General features: G+C 42.3%; 1 protein-coding gene across 11 annotated transcripts in view; it reads left to right on the top strand.

Annotated features, from left to right (window-relative positions):
- The window catches only part of TRPM3 (transient receptor potential cation channel subfamily M member 3), a 512968-nt gene that overhangs the window by 403726 nt on the left and 90218 nt on the right, over positions 1-19024 (top strand). For all 11 annotated transcript variants that reach the window (XM_054689399.1, XM_054689395.1, XM_054689398.1 and 8 more), the window contains 3 exons: positions 2791-2891; positions 4301-4435; positions 12655-12705. In XM_054689399.1, coding sequence (XP_054545374.1) covers positions 2791-2891; positions 4301-4435; positions 12655-12705 — 287 coding nt within the window. The remainder of the gene's footprint in view (positions 1-2790; positions 2892-4300; positions 4436-12654; positions 12706-19024) is intronic.

The raw sequence follows: 19024 nt of genomic DNA, 5'->3' as shown, positions 1-19024 counted from the left end.
AATTGGGGTATAGGCTGGCCAGTTAATAAGCAAACAATGACCAGGCTAACTCAATAAATAACAATGTGGAGGATAAAGAGATTTAGCGTACAAGATTTTTGTGAACATTAAATGAGGTAACACATGTAAAAGGTCTAGGATGTCACTGGCTCTCGATGCCTGATAGTAATTATGCTTATTTTTATCTTTACTTGGCATCAAAGGTCCTGAGTAATTTGCCTTTCTGACCACTCCTTTATCTCCTCACTCCACCTTCTGCCAAGCTTACAAAGTGCCACAGCATTAAATGTTACATCTCCATGAGTAACCTCTAGATTCATCTCCAAACCCCTCTCTTCCTCTTCTTTTAAATGTCTACTCGACAACTTCCTAGGGTGTTGATACCTCACATTCAATAACTGTGTTTAAAAGTTGTAGTGGTAAATAAATTGCCCCCAAAATTCCCCTGCCTTGTCCCTGTGAGGCTATGTAACGCTCCCCATCAGCCCTGGTTCAGGGGGGCAGCCTGGCCATCAAATCACTGCAGCTGGCACAGTGTTTCTGTCATGGGATCAGGCAAAATTGGGTAGCCACAGCTGCCACCACATTTGGGGTGATTGATCTGGGATCACTCAAGCATGTTATACAGACACAGGTCCCACATATCCTGGGAACAGCACTGCTCCTTCACAGCACTCACACTGTCTGGCAGCGTGCTGCTTATTCGTTTATTCAATTATTTTCTGCAGTTGCTCCTCCACTAATTAGAATGTAGGCTCTGTGAAGAGTGACCTTAGCTATCTGATTCACCACTGGATGCTCAGTGCCAAAACAGTTTTCAGTACAGAAGGCATTTAATAAATATCTGTTGGGCAGATAAAGGAATTATTGCATGAAGTGGCAAATGTAATGTGCCTCCTATAGAATGTCAACTCTCAAGATCAAGGATTCTGTCTTATCCCCTTGGTCCTATTACTGGCATATCGCCTACATCTGAGAGAGCATGAAATCAACATCTTTGAATGCATAAGTAAATGAATGGGTAAACACGATGATGAGTGAATGAACGGACATATATTATCTAGACTAGTGATTCTTAAATTTGTTTTCACATTAGAATCTCTTGGGGAGTTTTTAAAAAACAGAGCCCAAGACCAGACTCTCCAGGGCACCAGCTCTCCAGGCACCTCCAGTGTCCACACTGAGCTGAGAACAGGGTAACGAGCCATCCAAGCTGTGCAGGACTGACGGGGTGTCCCCTCTCCCCACATTGGCAATTTCCACGCTAACACTGTGATTTGCTCTCACTGTAGTTGAGAACCACTGATTCAAACGGTCACCCAGGTCCATTCGTGAGTGATGGATGTTCAGTCATTGAAAAATCAGCTCATTGGCTTCATGCTTTGATTTGACACTGATCTAATTACATTCAGGCCCATACTCACACTGTCCTCATAGACTTCTTCCTGCTATGTATTCCTGGTCATATTTGTGCTGCTACTATTGACTTGAGTGGCATAAGGGAATGCTGGAACCATCAGCACCGTGGGCAGTGACCGACAGAGCAGTAGTGAAAGTACAGTGTGCTACCTCCCCAATGTGACCTCAGTGAGCCCCAGTGATTTTTCCTTCAACATGATAGAAGCACTTTAACATCCGCCTATTTATCACTTATTTACGCCAGTTACCCTGATATGAGTTTTCACTCCCTGCTGTTATCTGAAGAGATAAGAAATACTCTTCTACATGGAAGGATCACTATGTGAACTAAATTAGCGTTCATCGTTCCAAATCATTTTACTGCAAGCATGTGGTTTATGCTGAACCCATCAGCCTGTGGACACTAGGGTCAGAAATGCCCCCACCAGCAGTGCTTTCCTACAGTGCCTTCGCTAGGGCCCTCGTATTTAAAGGGTGGTCCCAGATGGGCTGCGGAGAGGCCTCTGGAGGTGGGGCCCAAGAACTGGTATTTTTAAAAACCTCTCGGGGCCTCCATGGTGGCGCAGCAGTGAAGTCTCACCACTATCAAGCTATTGCCAGCTACTGCAGCATCAGTTTGATCCCTGGCCAGGGAGCTACCCACATGGCGCAGCAGACCTCTCCTGTCTCAGCTGCTGCTCCCCTCAGCAGTGTGTTTCAGTCAGTCTGCCTGTTCTGCTTCCCACCCTGTCTCTGGTGAATCCTCACCACCCCTCCCCCACCACTGGCCTGCACTTCAGCTCTTGTATGCATAAGTAAATAAATCTTTAAAAAAAAAATAAAATTAAAATAATGCTGGGAACCAGCCCTGGCCAAGAGAAGCAAGATGCCTTGCAGAGCCGGGCTTCTCAGATTTTAATGTGTGCACAAATCTAGATTTGGTTTGTAGGTCTGGCGTGGGGCCTCAGGGTCTGCATTTTCACGAATGCCCAGGTGATGTTGCTGATCACGGGCCACACTGGAAAGGACTGAGGCTTAGCCCTTCCCAATGAACCAACTTTGACTTCCTCATCACCCTGAACTCCCACATACCTCCCTATTTGACAATATCTAAAGATATTTTTTGATTGTCATGACTTTGGCAGGGAGGTACTACTGGCATCTACTGGGATGCCACTAAATATTCCACACTGCTCAGGACTGTCCCCACAATGAAGGATTATCTTGCAGAAATGTCAACAGTGCCGAGTTTGAGAAGCCCTGCTGGAGAGCTGGGTCTGCTCTCCAGGAAGAGGGGGATGGATGGGAGAGAAGTAGAGAAGGTCTTGGTCGTGTAATAACTGATCATTGTTTTCTCTCTCCTACTCTTATCTCCTACCTGTCTACACACAGGAGCCAATGCCTCGGCCCCAGACCAACTGAGCTTAGCTTTAGCCTGGAACAGAGTCGACATCGCCCGCAGCCAGATCTTTATTTATGGGCAACAATGGCCGGTAGAGTATATTTCGTCCCCCATGAAAAGCCCGCTTGCTTGGGCAAGGGTATTGTCTTAAGGAGTCTCTGAGAAGCGGCTCAGGAAGTTGCTGCCTTTTCTTTAGGATGGAAACGTTCCCTTGTAGCCATCCCTCTTCTCAGCTCCTTTTCTCTATTTGGGAAAACACTGCCACCGGGTGGAAGACATGACAAAGCACAACTCCAAATGTTCCAAACATTTCCATCTCTGCAAGTGGCCTTTTCACAGCAACTTTCAGATGCTATTTCTTTTGTAAGTTCCAAGGGAAAAAAAAAAGACAAAAATGGTAGTAATTAAAATTAAATAAGGAGTAGAATTAGTCTTTTTTCTGGTTGTCTTTAGGAAGGCAAAAAAATAAAGAGGTTGCTGCTTTCAAGTGCTGCCACTGGGCTGCTGTGTGGCTGGGCAGCGCCTCAATTTGCAGAGTTAGCAGCTTCTGCACATGGGTGCCATCTGGTCCTGGTGGCTGAACATAGGTCCTCCCTATTCCCAAGAACAACACAGAGGGAATCAATGCTTTATATAACTGTTCTTGGTTTGTTTCCCTCAACTGACACCACCAAAAATAAAAACTAGAATTGGAAAATTGGCCTTTGGGTTGTGTATGTATGTATCCCCAGGAGGCAGCTGGCAGCCTGGAATTTGATTTTTGTGCCTGGAATCACTGAAAGACCACACCCGGTAGATCCTTCCTATGCTTCCTTTTCCCCTAGAGAGCTTCTGCCTGGGATGAAGCCTCTGTCTTCAATCAGTGCAAATGGATTGACTGTAGAAAGACTGATCAAGGAGTTTGGACTCTGGGAAATTTTTGTGAAAGGAATTAAATAAAAATCCTAGCAAGTGACACATCCAGAAAGTAGGCTATTCTATTCTTAGTTAACTGATATTACCTTGCCTCATGTCTCAGTCACTTCCACATAGAGACCCAGCATCTCTTCAAGTGCTCTGGTCTGTTTAGTTGAGTCTCTCTTAAGTTAGCCAGAGTTAATCTAATTCAGAGTTTAAGGAAGAGGAAAATGAAGATGGAAAAAAACACCCACGTTAGCAATTCCTGATGTTGCAGAAGTTTGATCAGATTGTTGGGAGGAGAGGGAAAATCTTACAAACACTTGGAGCTTCTTAGGATCCATTACAGAAAAAAACACTCAAGGAGGAAAGAGCTCTTGCAACTAGAAACTCTTACATTCCATTTGCAAAGACAGACCCCAAAACACAGGAGAGGGTGTGGTTGTCCCTATAGCGGAGCTGGGAATGGTCTTGCTAGCACGTCTTGGATGTGCTGGAGGAGTGCCAGGTGACAGCAGTGTCCACTTCTAAGCTATTTGGGTAAGCACCGAAAGATTATGTCCCTAGATCCCGGGCAGACTAACTCAGTGACTTGATTTGCAGGTGGGTTCTCTGGAACAAGCCATGTTGGATGCCCTAGTTCTGGACAGAGTGGATTTTGTGAAATTACTCATAGAGAATGGAGTAAGCATGCACCGTTTTCTCACCATCTCCAGACTAGAGGAATTGTACAATACGGTAGGACCAAGCTAAGGCACTTTTCATTTTCTCTACATTTTTTTGTTTTACCTTTTCCTGCCCCCACATGTCTGTGAGTCTCCTCCCCCCTCCAAATGCATGGATCATTTTCCACAAATGCTCCCTCTGCCCTGTGTAGACAACAAACACCAAGTCTCCAGGATTCTACCTGTTTTAACTGCTCAGTTGTCAGCATCTAAGGCAGAAAGCTATGTGATCACCAAAAGGTAACGTTCTCAGATTGTTACATGCCACGACAAGGTTCTAGAAATCAGAACACAAATCATTCTGTAAGCCCAGAGGTTGTCGGAGGCAATCAGCAGAGGAGCACTGGTTTAACTCCAAGCACCAGAGGGTGGATTTCTCTCTTCTATCACCTTGTGATACTCAGCCCCTCGAAGGCCATTCCTTTGCTACCACGATGGTATAAAATGTAAAACACCTCTTGTTTGGAGTTACCCAAAAAGGATTTTTTTTTTGTAATGATCTATTAACTTATTCACCAGGAATACCAAGGTGTAGCCAATAAGGAAAGTGACTATGAAATTTTTGAGTGTATTCAGTGAGTTAAGTAGGCTCGGGGCTGATATTTGGACACTTGAATGAAATGAGGTTTGTTCCCTTGTCTCCCCCCCACACCCCACCCCCGCTTTACAGATGAGGACACTGAGGCCAAAAAGTGAATGGGTTTGTATAAGGTCGCAAAATTCCTATGTAGAGAAGTCAGCACTGCGCTGCAGCTGGGTCGGGGCCTACTCCTGCCCGTAGTGGTCACGTGCTCCCTGCCGCTCGCTGGCCAGTCCCAGGCAGTGGAGGGGACCAGGTGCCACCCAGGTCTGTTTCATTCCCGCTGCAGGAGGTAGAAAACGGGTCCGCAGCATAGCTCAAGTTTGGTTTTGCTGCAGATTTTTCTTGTTTCAATTTTACTGATTTTCAATACTACTAATCACCTGAAAGGCAGAGTAAACATCCCAGCTCCACCTCCTTCCTCCCTACCCCCCTGAGCTACACAGCTATCCCGACAGAAACTGCTGGGAGCACTCAGGACCCAGGAACCGTTTAAGAAACTTCAGCAACACGGTAGAATGAAAAGCTGAGAAGGACCACACAAAGAGAGAACAACAGCTTCATTGTGCCTGCATCACCCCACGCCCGGCACTGCCCAGCGCTGCGAGAGGCGACTCCCCAACCAAGAGGTCCCCTGTCCCGAAGGGAGAGCAGGGTGACCAGCTTCCCCCTCTTTGGGAACCCCCACACAGAGGCTGTGTTTCCATTCTACCCCACCAGACTCCGCAGAGCTGAGGCACATGGGGACACCTGGGCGCAAGGAAGAACCACGAGGCACAAATGGCCGCAGTGTCCAGGGACCAGCGCTGCGGAGGACCCCAGCTTTCACCAATAACGACCAACAGCCACTCCAGCCACCACGGGCCCTCTTGCAGGTTTCACCAGTTTTCACCCCACAGGTATTCACCTTGACAGACGGCAGCCACCTGAATACCTACCTGCTCCCTCTCCCGCGCTGCTCACGGAGCCTGGGGCCCAAGCCACATCTGTTCCCTCTCCCTTGGCCCTGCTACAGCCTGGAATCCGCGCCTGCAGCTAGCTAGGCCTCTAGGGCTGCGCCAAGAGCAACTGCCCGCCTAGACCCCCAAGGCTGACCCCAACCACCACTTGCGCACCCGAGGCTCGCACCTTCAGCTGTGCACCTGCGTGCGCCGCCTGACACCCATCACCAGTCTCCACTGCACACACCTGTGAAAAATGCTGCGAAATGCGTGGACCTAGATTCAGCCCCTTCTCCTGTCAGTACTCTGCACCGCGGGGCTCACCTGCAGCTAGAAGCCCCTGTTGTGCACCAGCGTGCCCCTACACACCCTAGCCTGTTCAGAGGTTCAGTGATGGGTGCCCACAGACTGCAGCCATAGGAGTGCACGTCAGCAGCCAAGACACTGACAGCTGCTTGAGAGTCTAGCTCCAGGCCTGGCTTCTGTCACTGGGCAGCACTGGGAGGCTTGCTTGCAACTAGCCCCCAAGCTGTGTACCTGTACCCCACTAGCCTGACTCCTGTCACTGGACTCCACAACTCTGTACACATCCACAGTGATGCCACATAACCACAGGAATGCATCCTAACAACTAGGGCCCCTGCAGCTGCCAGTGTGCCTGCACTTGGTCCCCATCATTGTGTGCATGTTTGCAACCAGCCCCAGAACTGCCACAGGCATTTGCAATTGGCCTCCCTTGCTGAGTGTGTGTACACGCTCCGGTCACCAGTGTGGCCTGCCCTGGTCCCTAACATTGCACCTGAAGGTTCTCCTGAGGATGTTAATAGCCCATGCAGCCACTGCAGACCTCCTGGAGCAGTTGCCAATGACCAAGTATTTGTTGACACTGGGGATTCCAGTGGGCTGAGCTGACAAAACATCATGCCCATGGCAGACCCAGAATGACCACACACCCCCACCTGGCACCCTGCACCACTAGCATTGGGGCCCAGCATGCCCTTCTCTGCAGGTTAAGGTCTTTTCTTACCAATGTTACTCCACAAATTCTGGAAGAGGTGATTGCTCTTTCAAATGTACAGACATTCATGAAAGGCTACAAGGATCATGGAGAAGCAGGGAAACACACCATCAGCAAAGGAACACAGTAACTTGCAGTAATTGACCCCAGAGAAATGGAGATACATGAGCTATCCAACAAAAAATTCAAAATGTTGAACATTCTACAGATGCTTAAAAATCTACAAAAGAATACAAATAAGCAGTTTGATGAAATCTGGAAAACAATACAAGAACAATATGAAAAGTCTAATATAAAAAAGAACCAAACACAATTTTTAAAGTTAAAAAATACAGTGACTGAACTGAAGAATTTAATGAGAGTTCCAAGTCAAAGAAAGAATCCATGCGCTTGAACACAGATTATTTGAAATTATATTTTCTGAGAAGGAAAAATAATAAAGGAAATGAAGATGCCTGTGGAATTTATGTGACAATATTCAAAGAAAAAAATCTTGGCATCACTGGAGTCCTAGAAAGAGAGGAAGAAAAGAATATTTATCTTTTAAAATAATGGCTGAGAACTTCCCAAATCTGGGCAAATTCATGAAGCTATAAATCACTCCAAAATTTCAATCCAAATCATTTTCTCCAAGACAAATTATAATAAAAACTGCCTAAAATCGAAGACATTAAGAATTTTTAAAGAAACAAGAGGAAAAGATATTTTTCTCTCATTTCTTAGCAGAAACCTTCTACAACAGGAAAGTGTAAGATGATATATTTGAAGTGCTAATAGAAAAAAAAAAATTTCAGGAACTTCACCCAGCAAGGCTGTACTTTAGAAATGAAGGTGAGATAAAGATTTCCCAAATGAACAAAATCTGAGGGAGTTCATCACTAAACCTCCCTACAAGAAATGTTGAAAGCAGTGTTTCAAACTGAAATGAAAGTACAATAATTAGTAACATGAAAATATGCAACACACTCTTAAAGGTAAGAGTGGAATAGATTCCCAATAGTCTAACACTGCAGTATGGTGGTTACTTAAGTAAACACTTAAGTATTTACTTAAGTTTAAATCTAGCATAAAAGCTATAGGACAAAGGTACTTTGTAGAAAAGTATAGCTATGGTAATTTTTTAATGGATACACAACATAAAAAGGTATAAATTTTGACATGAAAAACATAAAATGAGAGGAGTAATAAAAAAATGAGAGTTCTTGTATGCAAAATTAAGCTGATATTAGCCTAAAACAGGTGGTTACATCTATGTGATATTTCAAGTCAGCCTCAGAGTAGCCACAAAACAAAACTAATGGTAGAGACAAACAAGATAAAGTACATCACTATGGAAAATCACCAATTCCCAAAGGAAAAGTGCAAAGAACAGAAGGGAACAACTTTTCAACTCTTAAAAAGTAGAAAAGAGAAAATATTCCCAAACTCATTTTAGGAGTCCAGCATTACCTGAAACCAAAGCCACTAAAGATACTACAAGAAAAGAAAATTACAGGCTAATAGCTCTGATAAATATGGATGTAAAACTTCTCAATAAAGGGGCCTCCCCGGTAGCACAGGCAGTTGAACGCAGCACTGTGAAGCTGTCTGCAGCCTCTGCAGCACGGGTTCCATCCTGGCCAGCTGCAGAGATACCCACATGGCACAGCAGACTTCTCCTGTCTTGGCCGCTGCTCCCCTCAGCAGTGTATTTCAGTCAGTCTGCCTGTTCTGTTCCTGCTCTGTCTCTCCTGAGTCCTCTCACCCTCCCACACATCTGGCCTGTACCCCGGTTTTTGCATGCATGAATAAATAAATCTTAAAAAAAATCTCAGTAAAATACTAGCCAACCAAATTCAACAGTACATTAAAATGGCCATAAACTATGGTTGAGATTTATCTGTGGGATTAAAAAATGGTTCCACATAGGCAAGTTAATAAACATGATGTGCCACATTGATAGAATGAAAGACATTTTAAAACCACTGATAATCTCAATAGAAGTAAAAAAAAAATTAGCACAATTCAACATCATTTCACGTTAACAAATTGGATATAAAAGGGCCATACCTCAACATAATAAAGGTCATAAAAGAGAAATCCACAGCAAATGTCATATTCAGCAGTAAAAGGTCAAAAAATGTTCCCTCTAAAAACAGGAACAAGACAAAGGTGCCTACTCTCACCACTCCTATGCTACACAGTGCTGGAAGTCTCTGGCATGCAATTACACAAGAAAAGAAATAGCAGGCATTCAAACCAGGAAAAAAAGTAAGGTTGTTCGCTGATGACATGATCTTATATATAGAAAATTCTAGAAACTCCAGCAAAAAAACTACTAGAATAAACAAATTCAGTAAAGTTACAGGATACAAAATTAACATACAAAATATTAATTGTATGTCCATATACTAACAATGAAGTATCTGAAAAAAAATTAAAAGACAAAGTCATTTACAATAGCATCGAGAAGAATAAAATACTAAGGAATAAATTTAATCAAGGAAGTGAAAGATCTATATACCAAAAACTATAAAGCATTGATGGAATAAGTTGATGAAGACACAAATAAGTTGAAAGATTTCCTATATTCAAGAATTGGAAGACTGGATACTGTTTAAATATCCTAAGGCCACCTACAGATTCAATTTAATCCTTATCAAAATTCCAATGGCATTTTTCACTGAAATAGAAAAAGCGATCCTAAAATACTCAAGGAATCACAAAAAATCCCAGTAACCAAGCAATCCTGAGAAAGAACAAAGTTGGAGGCTTCATGTTTCCTGATTCCAAACAATATTACAAAGCCATAACAATCAAAACAGACATATAGACCAATGGAATAAAACTGACAGCCCAGAAATAAACCCACAATATTCAATGGGGAAAGTATGTTCTCTTCAATGAATGTCATTTTAAAAAATGGATATTCACATGCAAAAGTAAGAGATTAGACACCTCTCTGACACCATTCATTAAAATTAACACATAAAGCATTAAAGACTTAAGCACTTAAGCCTAAAACTAGAACCATAAAACTTAAAAAAAACAGGGGTGGGGTGGGGGGTGGGAGAGGCCTCCTTGACGTTAATCTTGACAATGATTTTTTGGGTTTGACACCAAAAAGCAAAAGGCAAAGTAAGGAAGTGGGATTACATCAAACCAAAAAGCTTAGATAAAGAAACAATCAACAAAATTACCAGGCAACCTACATAATTAGAGAAAACATTTGCAAACCATGTATCTGATGAGGAGTTAACATCCAAAATATTGAAGGAACTCAAACAACTCAAACGCAAACAAAGGAAAAAATCTGATTAAAAAATGAAGAGGACTTGAAAGGACATTTTTCTAAAGATATACAAATGGCCAACAAATCCATGAAAAGGTGTCCAGTGTCACTGATCATCAGGGAAAGAGAAATCAAAACCACAATGAGCTGGCAGTATTATTCACAATAGCCAAGACCAGGAAATAATCTGTGTCCCTGGATGAATGGATAAAGAAAATGTAACACACACACATATGTGTGTATATATATAAACAGACACATCTATACTTACATATGTATTAGAATATTATTAAATCATAAAAAGGAAGGAAATCCTAACATTTGCTACAACATGGATAGACTTCGAGGGCATTATGCTAAGTGAAATAAGTCACACAGAGAAAGACAAATACTGTATGACCTCACTTATGTGACATGTAAAAACACAAAACTCATAGAAACAAGAATAGAATGGTGGTTGGCAGGAACTGAGGGGTGGGAGAAATTGGGAGCTATCAGTCAGGGGGTACAAACTTTCAGTTATAAGCTGAGTAGGTTCCAGTGACCTTATGTCTCATGGTAACTCTGGTTAACAATACTGTGTTACATACTTGAGAGCTGCTCTGAGCGTGAGCACTGATGTTCTCACCATAAGAACAGCAGTGAATAGGTACTTATGTGAGGTCAAGGCTGTGTTCGTTAACTTTACTGGTGGTAAACATTTTGCAATATACACATATATTGAATTATCACATTCCACATCTTAAACTTACACAATGTTATCTGTTAATTATCTCTCAATAAAGGTGGGGAAGATTAACAGGGTTCTCAATAAAATAGAATTGAATGATTTGTGTATCCATTAGTGAACCAAGGCTGTAGAGTGATTTATTCCAATGATTGAAAAGAAAGAAAAGAAATAGCGAAGTTCTAGATTGAGAAAGGCCAATAGATTTTACGGCTTCAGTTAACTAGTGGTGGTTCCCCAAGATATTCTATAGAGAATTGTGGGACAATACATGACCCAGTTATAGCAATAGTTAATGTTCGTTGAATGTGAAGCATTCTATTAATAGTTTTAGAGACATTTTATCATTAAATCTTCAAAACAACTCTTTCAGATAAATGGCTTCTTTATTCCCATTTTAGAGGTGATAAGACTGAGTCATTGTTAGGTAGCTTGCCTGTGGTCACAGGTAGTAAGCAGCAGCACAGGGCTTGGAGCCAGGCAGCCTGACCTAGAGCCCACATTTTTATCCCTGTACAACAATACGTCCCTCAGTGAAAACAATTCTAATAAATATGTCCCTATGAATGACAGGTAGCAAGGGTTGTCTCCATACTTGGGTGTGTTATAATAATGGGTAAGGATTTGCCATCACTGCTTGATATCCCCCAGTGGGGTCACCAGATTTAGCAAATAAAAATTCAGAATACCCAGTTAAATTTGAACTTCAGATAAAACAACATTTTTTTTTTTTTTGTATAAGTATGTCCCAAATTTTCATGGGACACACTTGCATTACAAATTTTTCATTGTCTGGAAATCAAATTTAACTGGGCATCCTGTGTTTTATCTAGCATTCCTATTCCTGAAAGCCAATAGGATGACAAGCCATTTTACTCAATTCTAGCCTTACATAAGCATATTGTTCCCCAAACCACTGGTTTCCCCCAAGCACATGGCTTTTTCTCTAGGTCACATTATAGCAAACTACCCCCCAAGGTCAAATCCAGTGAGCTGCTTGGTTTTTTTCTATGATTTACAAGTTCTGAATGTTTTTTTGGGGGGGGGGCATTTTTTTAGTGGTTGAAAGAAAATCAAAGAGGAATGATATTTTTGTGACCTATTAACTTCAGAGAAATTTGACTCTCTTTCCATGTCCATAAATAAAGCATTACTGAAACACCGCATGCTCATTCGCTGACCTGCTGTCTTGGTTGCTTGGGCACGAGGACAGTCAGGACGGTTGTATGAAGACTGCATGACCCACAAAGTATAAAGTAGTGTCATCCAGCCGCGCACAGCAAAAGCTTGCCAACCCCAGCTTTAGACAATCTCTCCTTCATTGTGGATAGTAAACAAATTGTCAATGCAATGTGTCAGAGTGTATTTCCAGTGCTGGAATTGGCCCCTTTGTCTCCTTCATGCTGCAAAACTTGTCCCCTAAGCAGTGTTTTGGCCCAGCTGTTAACAGAGTTGATGTCCTCCTTTGTAAAATTTGAACCTAGAACCTCAAGTGCTTTTTCTTAAGAAACCCCAATCCAAAAATCTGCCAGTGTGTTTGTTCCAAAAAGACAGGTACAACTGAGCAACTAGAACAAGGTCCATCTTGACACTCTGCCCCTCCACCAGCCAGACCCCTCCTTCCAGATCCTTCCTGCCTCGCCAATGAGAGCCCCTGACTAGCAAAACCATTTGATTCTTCTTTATTGTTTTCAGAGACATGGGCCCTCAAATACATTGTACCACTTGGTCAGGGATGTCAAAAAGGTAAGAACCCTCTCGACTGCAGGTCGGAGGCCCTGTCTTGACTGCTTCCTGTGATTAGAAAGTGCCTCTGTTTTGCATGAGCTGCCGGAGTATCCCTGTCCCTGCCAGACCCCTCATTGCAGGACACAGTGCTCGTGTCTAACTCTGACATCTCTGCTTATGACGCAGCTGCAGTTTGATCTCCAGTCTCTGTGGTTTTAGATGCTTTGGTGGACATAATGCTTTTGGATAGTGGATCTCTAGGCTTTTCCCCATGCCCTGTGGATTTATGCCATCACCTGTAGTTTTTCATTTGCCCCTCACTGATTGAAGAGCTATTTTCCATGCTGTCTGACTCACTACAAGAGGCGCCTTCATTTGCTAGCTCCTGCCACCATGGACGGCTGCCCATCTGCACCGCCGCACAGAATGGGCGAGCACAGCTCAGCAAGCCTTGGAGACAGAGGAACTAAAACACACACGTGCTCTCCATTCTGCTGACATTTTGTTTTCCCAGTCTATTTGCTTGCATGGATCGTCTAATGTGATGGGGGAAGGGTGAGGGAAAGCCAGTAGGTTTGGATTAAGTAGGATTATTCCTATTTTATAGCTAAGGAGGCTGAAATGCAAGGCCTGAACATAAGCAAATTGTATTAGGTAGTTAGTGAAGAACCTGGATTAGAGCTCATATCCTTTGATTATTAATAATGAATTATTAATAGCTAAGAATTGGTGATGACCAGGCACAGAGCACCAATCTAAGCCTTCTATGCAGTTTAGCTTATTTTAGCTTCACAAGAATTCTATGAAGTAGAATTATTATGTTATTATTATATATTATTATTCCCATTAAATAGATGGGAAGAATGACGCACAGGGGACTTTGTTTTAATCTTAGTCAAGTGCTTGTCCCTTTGCCTCACACCATCCCTTGCAGAGTTGCTTGGACTGTGAACCCTTAACAGTATCCCCATAAAGTACTGGTTTCACTCCAAAGGATAAAGCAGATGATGGCACTTCTCCCATGTTACACACATGTGTACACGCACACACACACCCACTACAAGTCTACTATAATTCTTTACTGAAGTCCATAGAATATACTCAGAGAAAGCTACCAAGTAAGGTCAAAACACAGAGCACAATTTCTTCATCTCTTAGGAAGTGGTTGGCTAGAACTGGCCTTAGATGTCCTGTAGCCACCTTTTAATTCTTCCCTCAAAAGGCCAAGCAAAGGCCCTGGGGCAGCTTATAATGTACCTATTAACCAGCTGGACCTTTGCTAGTAACGACAAAAGGATAAGGAAAAAACAATCTCTGGAGGCCCCTGGAAACCTTCCCCACATGTCCACACAACCTTAATGAAGGATTTTCTCCTCTGTGAGTGTAGGAGCCACAGTTCTCTCGAAACAGGGTAACAAACAGTATTGGACAGATACTGTGTAATCTGCACATTCAATAACCATTTTACCAAGAGCACATCTTTCCTACATCTGCCCCATTTCATGGCATAAACAAACCTGCCCTCAACAAACCCATTTTTTCTTCCCTCAAGTCTCCCAGTTGTGTTTCATTTATTCAGCCTTAAAATGCCTTAGAAAGTTAACAGGGGGAAAGTGAAAAGTGCACTCATCCAGTTTGTAGTCCTTACCAAGATATTTGTTTTTTGTGTGCAATAAAATGTTTCTGAGTTTTTCTAAAATAATCAGTAAGATCTTATCCCCCTGAGAGAGACTGTATGCTGGTATCTGTCCTGAAAGAACAGGGAGGCTGGCTAATAGGACAGCTGTGCCTCTGCCCCCCAGGCCCAGCCATTGGCCAATCTAAGCCTTTAAGGAAGGTCATTCACCCACCTCCATCACCCAGTCTGATTTTCAAAGGGATTTTTCAGTTAGATTTCACTAAGTATAAAGGATCAAAATCCCTATGAGGTGCCTGTCCTCCCAGGACTCTGCTTTACGATGTAATTTTCTCTTTTCTGAATCCCACTAGCTGCCTCTTACATCTGCTCACATCACCTATATTAAAAGACATGTAGTGTGTCTGTAAGGTAGTTCTTTTTTAAACTTCTTAACTGCAGGCATACTTCAAAAACGATATAGACTAAGAGAAAGAACAGGATGGTATGAATTGTGGAGGAAGGGATACTAATTAAGGGCAGTTCTATTTTTCTTTGAAGTATGATCCAAAACTGGAGTAAGGATATAGTTATATAATTATTCATCTACATACTAATACAGTAACTGGAAAAGGTGATAGAAAATTACTGAGAATACTACTCAACTGGCTTAGGGATAATTTATCCTTTTACCAGGAAAAAGAGATCGCCAATAAGGTGGAGAGTAGCAGGAAGCCTGTTTATTTTCTTCCCAGGGGAATAGTCCAGGGAAGAAATATCAAGAAATATAGATTCCATTTATTTCTAATATAAAGGTGAAGATCTCACAATTGGGAGCAAGAAAGAACAGCAATGGAGGAAACAGAAGTGTCTACATTTTATGTATATAGATAAAGGGAGCTGAAAATGAGTGGTTTTGTTTGTGTATTTTTCTAAGTGAATGAGAAATTAATACTGGGACACACCTTCCTCAGATGGTTCCAGAAGACTTCCAGCAATTTAGGCCAATATCATATGCAAAGTCTACAAAAATTAGATTTAAAATGCTAAGACAATCTTAGGCAGTTTAAGCAGTTTTCCCTATTAAGGAACATAATAATTAGCATGTGCTTTGTGTTCTATAATTACAGGACTTCATGTACATATTAATTGATTTATTCTGTGACAAAAATTAATCAGTAAGTGATAAGCCCTGATGCAAAATGCTACTCATGAGTGGGGGACACAGTTCTGGGCCTTAAACATAGCATTTGATAATCCATCTGTAAAATTAAATGTAAACGGGCCTCCCCGGTGGCACAGCGGTTGAGCGCTGGGTTGCGAAGCTGCCAGCAGCCTCTGCAGCGCGGGTTCCATCCCCGGCTGCTCCCCGGCCACCGGAGGAGGGTCCCACATGGCGCGCAGACCTCTCCTGCCGCCCGCTGCTCCCCTCAGCAGTGTGCTTCGGTCCTTCTGCCTGTTCTGCTCCCTGCTCTGGCTCTGGTGAATTCTCTCGCCCTCCCGCGCTTCTGACTGTACCCAGGGCTTGTATAAATAAATAAATAAATCTTTAAAAAAAAAATTAAATGTAAACAACACTTATGGACCAAGAAATGCATTTAGGAATTATCAGACCATCCTAAATTAAATGGCTTGACGTCTCCAAATTCAGCTGTCCTTTGAAGCCCACGAACTGAAGGTGGAGAATGGCTCCTAAGCTGGTTTCAAAATCTCAAATTATTTACATCAAGGGAGCAATCTAGGAACAATAAAGTAAAAAGAGTTGCTATTTAGCATCAATCGGAAACTGAAATTGACATAAACCAGCCCAATTCCATGACCTGCTTTTAAGCATAAATCCATTGGCTGTATCAATGCTCTCACATCAGCTCAGGGTGGCCCAAGTCTGTCTGCTTCTCCGTGAAATCTAACCTGCCATTTTAGTAGCTACTGTCTGCTCAGTTTGTGGCTCTGTATGTTTTCAAGTAGTAGTTGTTCTTTCTACAATTAAATGTGTTGATACTATATTGCCCCTCCCCACTAAAAGAGGGTGATGTTTGAGTATTATATGGAAGTACTGATGGAATTATAAATTGAAATTTATTTATGTGGGAATCACATAAATGAGAGATTTGCAGAAGAAAAAAACATAAAATTTCAGACATGCATTTGGAAAGAAAGGATATTTTCATAATCCCAGCTACTAAATTCATGCAAATTCCCAAAACATTCTTATTTTTAAAGAATGGATTGCCTGGGCTATTCCCATACCAAACACTGGGGGAATGTTCTCTTTCTCCATGAACTTTCACCAGGAGTGCCTTTCGCCCCTCTCCCCAGGAAACCTAACAACCAGCGATCATTTTATAACTCACCCATATCAGACAGAAACAATCTTGTTCTGAGGGCCTGTTATGAGTTTCCAAGAAAAAAAGGTTTCCTGGAAGTTGAAATCTGATATAATATGGTGAGCTGATATGTGGAAAAAAAAAAAAAAGTTGATTTACAATTGCAGATCTAATAAGTGAATTTAAACTCTTCTTTGAATTAAAAGACATCCTTAGGCCTGACATGGGCTAAAACTTAGCTTCAGAGTACGAGCTGCAGGCATGAAAGGAGGAGACAGCGTTTTCAAGCTGTACCTATTCCAAGGCCTAAGCTTCTCTATTTATTCTGTGGATCACTTTATTTGAATCACATGGCTTATCATGCATTATTAAGGCATGAAATAGGAAATAATTAAGCAATTATGAGAGGCCTTACTGATGACCAAAAGCTGGTTGGAGGGGGGTAACAGAACCAGCAGGCAGAATGATTGTTACTTCAGTACCACTTTTGACTTCCTAACTGAAAAGGACCCAAACAAAGGAAGACTCCTCCAGAAGGTTTTTGGACATTACCTGTTGGTGAGGTGCCACCCATCACCTCTGCTTTCCCAGAGGAGACCAATTGACAAGCACAACCCAGGCCTCTCTACCCCCTTGCCACCTGTTGTGTCTCCAAGTCCCCAGCCCACCAATCAAAACCCCAGGGCATCACTGGCAGCTACATCAAGCTCTGGACAAGGCTCTTTGCCCAGCGACCTGGCAGCAGTGCAACCTATCAGGTAGTGTTCAGATAATTGAACCTTTAAAAACAGACAAGACCTTAGAAGTGACTGCTTCCAAACTGCCTGTTTTCAGAATGCAAACTGAGGTCCAGAGAAAGGAAATGATCTGTCCTGGGTCGCATGGGGCAGAGCCAGGCCCACGGTGCAGTCAGGGCAGTTTCCCAAGTGGAGTCACATTGCTGTCTATTGTCTACACATCTGTGACATCTGCAGGTAACAGGTGGCCCCGACACACACCAGACAGCTCCTCAGACACCCCCAGACCTGACACACCAATGTTGCCACTCCATCAGAGTTCACCAGGGCGTGGTGACTATTGCAGGAAGCCTGTGTGCCTGATTTTATTCATTTTGTAAAACCTATTTCTTCTTTCCCAGAAGGTTCCCACTGCTCCTATTAAAAATCATAAAGATTGTTTCCCTTAATATGTTTGCTCCCAAAAAGCCTCTGGAAAGAAACAGCTGCAATCAGCCTTGCAGGTGGAGTTCAAACATATTGCTTGATAGAGTAAGCATTCCTTCCTCCAGATACCACATCCACAAGACCTGACCCTCAACCTCAAATCTTCCAGTCTTCCCTGTGGCACCTTATTGTACATATAAAGACAAAACAGATCGGGTATGTCATTGCTGGTGATGAAGAAACCTTCATCCGCTTTAGCTAAGTGAACATCGCCCCCTTGTGGTCAAATAGAATATAGGCCAGTTCCTTTGAGTAAAATCCAGGAGAGCGAGGAAGGAACCCTCATGGGCATTAGTCAGAGGAACATTGCCCTCTTGTGGCCAAACAGAATATAGACCAGTTCCTTTAAGTAGAATCCAGACTAGTCAGAGAATCCTCTTGTTTTAGTCCAGATCATACAAGAATCACTCAAATAATCAAGATTCCTAACAATTATTAAGGAACAAAATTCATCCAAAATAAATTTAGAGATCGAAATGACTATGAAATGTCTCAGGAACCAGGCAGCATCCCATCTAACAAGTAGATAGTTTCAATGAGTTTGTACAAAATGGGTATGTTTATATCGAGACAGGATATTAGCAAAAGAAAAGATTATTTCTGCAAAGTCATTAGCGCTTATTAGGAAACTCCAGAGAGACTGGTTTAGAATTCCATGTTTAGGAGAGGCTGAAACTGCAATGAAGTGAGGTACTAAGTCTTTGGGCCCTGGTATGAAGTGCTCTATCTGGGCCTGTTGTTTCTTTTTAGTGTAACAGAAAGATTCTAGCACCTTCTTTGGTAGTATATATCTCAATAGCCCTTTGTGACTTAGTCATTTGCAAAAAAGTTTTTACTTACCTCTCTTAAAGATTTTTTTTTTAATTTTACTATTATAATCATCTGCCTGATAAGGCCCTCTCTTACAGACACCTCAGAAGTATAAATGTGGCCATTCAATTTTGGTCTTCCAGTGGTATTGATGTCCTATTATAATTCAAACTTATGTTCTCACATGGTTTCTCAATAGAAAATTTATGCTAGACTCACTATTATCTATGTTTTAAATTTAGAAAATTCTTACAAGATTAAAAATAGGCACAATTTAATAGACTTGCTATGATTGCTTTTTACCAGTATCATAATAAATCTGAAGATTTTCTGAACCTAGTACTTGAGCGTTACCTTAGAGG

This window comes from Talpa occidentalis, unplaced genomic scaffold, assembly GCF_014898055.3.
Source record: "Talpa occidentalis isolate TD23 unplaced genomic scaffold, MPIMG_talOcc4v2.1 talOcc4.7, whole genome shotgun sequence".
In the NCBI taxonomy this organism is placed as follows: Eukaryota; Metazoa; Chordata; class Mammalia; order Eulipotyphla; family Talpidae; genus Talpa; species Talpa occidentalis.
This window is presented reverse-complemented; position numbering and strand designations above follow the sequence as displayed.